The sequence below is a fragment of the Cydia pomonella genome, chromosome 7 (genome assembly GCF_033807575.1).
Source record: "Cydia pomonella isolate Wapato2018A chromosome 7, ilCydPomo1, whole genome shotgun sequence".
NCBI lineage: Eukaryota > Metazoa > Arthropoda > Insecta > Lepidoptera > Tortricidae > Cydia > Cydia pomonella.
In genome coordinates, this window is record NC_084709.1 from 14897065 (window position 1) to 14903796 (window position 6732).

Below are 6732 nucleotides of genomic sequence, written 5' to 3' on the forward strand. Positions count from 1 at the left end.
GGTACAAAAAGAAACCGGGCTATTGGGTTGAGTTGCTAGTGGACTGGTAACCGAGACTATGGAGGTGACTATGGCACCTGCCCTGATCATATGTTAAAAAACACGAAAAATGGACTGGTGGTGACTCGCCAACTCACAATATGGATCCCCGAAAACGGCCGCTCGCACAAAGCGACAAGGGGACAACATTGCGTGAGCGGCTCAGAGTGTGGAGAGGTGTGCGCCATTATTATTATCATTTACAAAATAATAGAAAACTGACTTCAAAAGACCTCTCTTTTATACACAGTGCTGCAGTGCCTAATGGGCACTGTGAATGTCATCTATATACCTACCGCACAAAGTGAGATGACATTCACAGTGTAGGGCACAGCACAGCGGATGTCATTCCAAATCTATAGCAGAGCTCAAACGGGGCAGTACCACCACCTTACAGAAAACTGCAGTAAAAAAATCTAGACCCTACTCATATTGTTGTGTTCTTGCCAAAGCTCAACGAGGCTGCGGAGTGTTAGGGTCGGCAACGCGCATCTCTGGGGTTGCAGGTGTCTATAGGCCACGGAGACTGCTTACCATCAGCGGGCCGTATGATTGTTTACCACCGTCGTAGTATAAAAAATCCTATTTAAGTTTAATTATGCGTTACTAACTCATATGGTTGAAGTCGGTGCCAAGCCAAATATTAGTAACTCCTTTCAAACAAAAACATAATTAATCAAATCTGAGGCTCGGAATATTTGGTGAACATATATTTATTTATAGATTTCTAATTGATTTTGGAAACCTAAAAATTCGCCCGTCGGTCCGGTTCGAACTTTAAGATACGTTAAATTTTTCCTAAAGTAACGATATGGATTGGATGTGTCAGTGTCGAAAGTGACGTTTTTGTTTGAAGAAACGTCACTTTTGATACTGACACTTCTAATCCATATCGATCTTTGGCAAACGTTTGACGAATCTTAAAGTTCGACACGGGCCCCATGTCCACATGGGAGTATAATTTATTCGATAATGGGTGAAAGACACTCCAAATATGTGGCTAAAAATAAATTCAAGGTCCAATGCAAACGTAACTTAAGTGCGGTTGTGCAGGGTATGGACGACATTAAATAAACAGGTTTAAAACTCTGAGCACATTTTTGAGACCAAATATGTAGCTTATATAAGAGCTCCGTTACTTAATGCAAATATATCATTTATCATTTGTCAATTAAACAATTCGGTACAAAATGTATTGCAAGGTAATAGAAATATAATTTACTGACTTAAAAGACATTTCTTAGTAAGTATGCTTGAAATTAAAATAAGGGTCAACACAAATAAGTTTTATTTAATATCCCTTTGTTTATTATATTAGATCATCTGCGTAGCCGTTGTGTTGACCTTAGCTGCTGCTCGGCCTCAAGAAGGGCATGGTCATGGCCAGGCGTACTCCTCGCAGAGCATCCAGCTGCATCCAAACCCACGGACATGAGCACCACAGCCATGAGCAGCATATTCCAGTTCACCACCAGCCTGCCCCCATTCAGTCCCACCATACTCACCACCACGCCGTCTCCTCACAAAACATCCAGCACCACGACGTGCCCGGCAATGCGCCCGAAGGCCACCACAACTACTACGCGCACCCTAAATACGAGTTCGAGTACAAGGTGGAGGACCCGCACACCGGCGACAAGAAGTCCCAGCACGAGTCCCGCGACGGCGACGTCGTGAAGGGCTACTACAGCCTGCACGAGGCTGACGGCACTGTCAGAATTATGCACTACTCTGCTGATAAAAAATCTGGGTAAGTGCTGTACGGCAGAACAGTCGGCAAAAATAGTAACAGATAAAACCGCGCAAATTTTTCTAATTACCACACTTTATTTTAGAAATAGAGGTATATTTTGACAGTTCGTGTGTTTAAGGATCGACACTCTAATTGGACCCAAATATTTATATTTTATAAAAAAGTTACACAAACAAACAAAAACAGTAAGACATGTATAGTAGGCCCATATTGGTTAATGAGGTTCTAAGTTAGGTATACACTCTCTAATTTTATTTGATATTCCTTCTATATCCTGGCCGTAGTTAAAGGATTAATTGGCTGTTTTATTAAAAAAAAATATTTTTTAATTTTGAGTTTATTTTTACAGATTCAACGCCGAAGTCAAGCGTGAGGGTCACGCAGAACACATTGCACCCAAGCATCACCACTAGTTCTAATTTATTGTTATCTACTACCTACTTGTTACAATGGGTATTTATCATTTATTTATGTATTACTACGAGTACAATATAAAACAATATAATAAAGTACATGTTTTGTTTATTTATTGCCTGCTATCTACCTGACTTCATGTTCACACGGGCATTTATTCGTTGGATAATACAACCGTATTATGGATGGCCCTGGATCGTCATTAATATGCATTAAAAGACATACGAGTATATCAAAAGCCTTACTGGTCCGTGGGGTCCGAGCGCCCTTAACCTGTTTAAGGAACTATCTGAACTTGAAATGCTGCCAGCATCTACGGCAATATGCTGCAGGGGGGTATAGTTTTTAGTAGTTTATATTAAGATTAGTATTTAATATTTTTAGATCTAAGTTTAAGTGTTTAGTTATTTATTAATATTGTTAGTTAATTAAAAATATATAATAAGGTATGTTAGATAAAAAAGTAAAGTAAACTCTATGGAATAAGAAACTTTTATAGGTTTAGTACATTAAAAATAACTATTAGTAAGATGGCATGAATATAAAATTATATATTAGTCAACCCGATCATTTTATGTTTTTATCTTATTATTTATTAAAACTTCTATTTCAAGGTATGGACTGCAGTTATGGAAACAAAACATTTAAAAGTGAGGGGGGCGAAGTGTGCCTGCCGTATAAACGCGACTCCCTTAAATATATCTATATATAGGCAGTATAGGCGCTCTTACACGGCAGGCGCTCTTCGCCCCCCTCGGCCTCCACTTTGTAGATCCATTTGTAATTCTAAATAATTAAACTTTAAAGAACAAACTTACATTAAATTCAAATGTTCCTTTTAGCTGAAATGGTTGATAATGATAGATGCGTAAGAAATGTCTACTCAAGGATCCTCAGCAAGCTCGGTAAATACTCCATACAAACGTAGTTACGCTCTGATTTTAAAACGACTAGCTAGATTGCTCTTAAAGCTTTTACTTACTATATAAAAAGGTATATCTAGTCGTGTAATTAGCTTATGTAATAGCTTCAGATACCATAGTTAAAAACCTAAATTTAGGTTTTTCATACAAAACTTGTTTTTGTTCCATTTCGTTTGTTTTATAAACTGGAGCTATATAAACCAGTTACAGGATTAGATATATCTCGCGTCATTATATGTGCAAATTTTCATTATAATCCAACTCGTAGTTTTAAAATAAGAACGAAACTCTGTTTGAATGGGAAGGTAAAATTCGGCCGAGCTTGCCGGAGACTTTTAAAATTAAAAATAAATGCTACATTCGTTTTCGCCTTACAGGCGATTAGCATACTTTTCCCTAAAAAAAATACCCAGTCTATGACTACTACTGAGCCAAATACGCTAAAAATCACCATACTCCGTGCAGTAGGGATTGTCGTGCATGTTATTAAATTGACAGTAACACCGACGGCAGGGGGGGAGGAGGGAGTAGGTACGCTCAGGTATGCGACGCTGGGCTATTGGCCAACACCTCAAGTCCATCATACACGTCCCCGTCGTCCCTGCATCTGCCGCCGCGGATCAGGGCCGAACCCACCCAGGGTTTCATTGGTGGGTGGGTCGTCCCCCCCGGGCAATGCTAGTGGTCGGAATGGGCGTCGCTACATTTACCAACTTACCCCAGACCACTAGTAGCCAAGTATGAGGGCCTCGCCTGGTGTGGGCCACGCCAAACGATGTGGCATCCCCACCCGTCAGGTGTTCCTTTTCCCACCCCAGAAATCCAGTCATTAATCCCATGTTCCAAATTGTCATTTCCTGTCTGTTATTCCCGTCTCACCTTTCCTTCTCCTGGGGTTTGCAGTCCGGAGCCTGAATGTGCGGAATGATATTCCGCACATTTGGGACCCGGAATGCAAACCCTAATAGGTTTCCTTTTACACCACTCCTATTCCACTCCAAGAGGAGACAACCTCTACAAAAAAACCCCAATCTAAGGTGGACCAATCGTGCCGAGAGATGCGTGGCTGAGGGGGAGCTCAGTCGCTAACGATGACCCTCGATACCGGGCAACCTCGAGGTGTATTTTTGCCTTGTTCCGGCAAGCGGGGCTCTGCTGGAAACTGACCACATTTTTCCCTAGCTTCTCGTGGGATTTGTATGGAGAACGCTAACAAAAAAACTGAAGGTACCCTGGAAGACCTATGCCAGGAACTAATGCCCCTGATGGTAGGTGCGGAAGACTCTGCCCAAACATCGGAGCAAGCCATGGAGGGAGTGGAGAGCGCCGACACGGTTGAAAGGAGCGATACTCATTGCCCAAACAACCCAACGGAGGCTCCCAACCCTGATACACGTAAGTCCGTCAAGAAATTGACGGGCTCTGCGAAGGGCCGCTATAAAGCTCTTAAAGGACTAGGAGTAGCACACGAGGAAGCGCTACAACTGTCCGCAAAGAGCTTTGCGGAACTTAAGAAATTGGGGTACAAGTTTGGGTCCACACATTCCAGACCCGAGCCTAAACCGGCCAAACGGCCGCGCTCGGAGGAAAAGTCACCGCAGGGTAACATTTGTAAGAACCCAAGGGTGAGTGTGACCCCCCCAACCCAACCCCAACCTTCACAACCTTACAACGAGGTCCTCAGCCAAGTCCGAGTCGGAATCAAGGATTCCAAGCCGATGAGTGTCGCGCAATTGGAGTCCCTCTGCAACACCATCTTGCTAAAGATTGCGACTCTGGAGATGGACGAGGGACCGAAGTTCAAAGGTTATTCTTACAAGCCAGGCTGGTTACTCATCACCTGTAGTGACCAAAGATCTAAAGCCTGGCTTGAACAAATAACACCTTCCCTAAAACCATGGCCGGAAGCCAACCTCGGGGTCATCCCTGAAAATGAGCTTCCCAAGCCGAACATAGGGATGGTGTTCATTCCAGAGATAGACGACTCTAAGGTAAAGCAGTCGCTATCTCTACTCTATGCACAGAACCAGGGGCTGTACACAGAGTACTGGAAGATTCTCCACACCAAAGTCGAGAAGAGTGGGGTTATGGTAACCCTATCTCTAGACGACTTGTCTGTGGAGAATCTACAGAAAAAGGGCCTAAAGGCAAACTTAGGTTTCCGGGAGGTCCAGTTTCGGCTAAAGGGCCACCCAAAGACCCAACAGTCCGAAACTCAACCTACCCAAGACCCACCACCGCAGTCTGCAAACCCTACCCCACCCAACACCTTATCCCAAAAGCCTGCCCGAAAGGTGCCTTCTGGTCCAAAACGGGCGGCTCCTTCAACCTCCAATCCCATCCCAGGACCATCGGGCATGCAGCGGTTTCTCGCCAACCGGGGAGGCCACAGGGGCAACAACCGCCCAAGGGGTAATGGGGACCGAAGACGGCACCAAGGGCACACCAGTGCCCAGCGCAGTGCCAAGTAGTAACGACGCTTTAGAGGGTAGGGGGGTGAGGTTCCTACAGGCCAATCTACATCACGCCATAGCGGCCACAGCGGTCGTGGAAAGACTTTTTGGCGAAAATGGCCTGGACATCGCCCTCATACAAGAACCATGGATCAACACTAAGTCCATGGCATCAGGACTGAACAGAGCAGGAAAGGTACTGATCTACGAAAAAGGTGCTAAACCGAGAGCCTGCATCGTATTTAACAAAAATATTAACTTCTTGCCTGTTACAGAACTATGCAGTGAAGACCAAGTAGCTGCCTACGTCGATCTCAAAGGGAGAGGAGCACTCAAGGTAATAGTCTGCTCCGCCTACCTGCCCGGAGAGAAGCAAGATCCCACAGAAGAACTGACTAAAGTGCTTGAGTACGCTCAAGCACAAAAGGCGGAACTTATTGTGGGATGTGACGCCAACGCCCACCACACCATCTGGGGGAGCACTGGAATCAACAAAAGGGGTGAGTTACTATCCCAATTTATCTTTACTAATTGTCTGCACTTGTTGAATAAGGGTAATATGCCCACCTTCGTAACTAGAGCTAGGCAAGAAGTACTAGATATAACCTTCGCTACTGAAAAGGCGGCAAGCTGCCTAGCCGACTGGCGTGTCAGCAGCGAAAACTCAATGTCGGACCACAAACATATTTTGTTCAGTGTTAAAGGCTCTCTAGTTAGGGAACCACTTACGCGTAGAAATCCAAAAGAAACGTCATGGGAAGCCTATAAGGCTGACCTCGAAAAACGTCTAAAGGATGTCCCAAAATATGTCAAAACACCAGACTCTCTTAACATGGCAGTTAACCTAATATCTGAAGGCATAAGTAGGGCCTACGAACAAAGCTGTCCGCTGAAAGAGTCAAAAACTACTAACACAACGACGTGGTGGAACAAAAGGCTAGAAAACCTCCGTAGGTCTACACGTCGCATATTCAATCACTCAACCACACCGAATGAGTGGGAAAGGTATGGTAGAGCGTTGACTGAATATAATAAACAAATCAGGAAGGCAAAAAGAAGGTCATGGAGAAGGTTCTGTGAAGAGATTGCCCAAACTCATAAAGGAGCGAGAATTCACAAAATACTCTCCAAGACATCAACCAACTATCTC

At 44.0% G+C, this 6732-nt stretch overlaps 1 protein-coding gene across 1 annotated transcript; it reads left to right on the forward strand.

The window, feature by feature from the left end:
- Window positions 1-338: 338 nt before the first annotated feature.
- LOC133519955 (cuticle protein 7-like) lies at window positions 339-2304 on the forward strand. Its single transcript, XM_061854167.1, has 2 exons — window positions 339-1789; window positions 2142-2304. Exons 1-2 carry the CDS (start codon window positions 1413-1415, stop codon window positions 2203-2205), a joined length of 441 nt encoding a protein of 146 aa, XP_061710151.1. The 5' UTR covers window positions 339-1412; the 3' UTR covers window positions 2206-2304.
- The last annotated feature ends 4428 nt before the right edge of the window (window positions 2305-6732 follow it).

Excerpts from the sequence above, each read along its gene's own strand:
- LOC133519955 (XM_061854167.1), top strand. The coding sequence starts at position 1,413 with ATGGTCATGGCCAGGCGTACTCCTCGCAGAGCATCCAGCTGCATCCAA. Across the intron at positions 1,790-2,141 it reads TCTGCTGATAAAAAATCTGG|ATTCAACGCCGAAGTCAAGC; the intron begins GTAAGTGCTGTA and ends TTATTTTTACAG.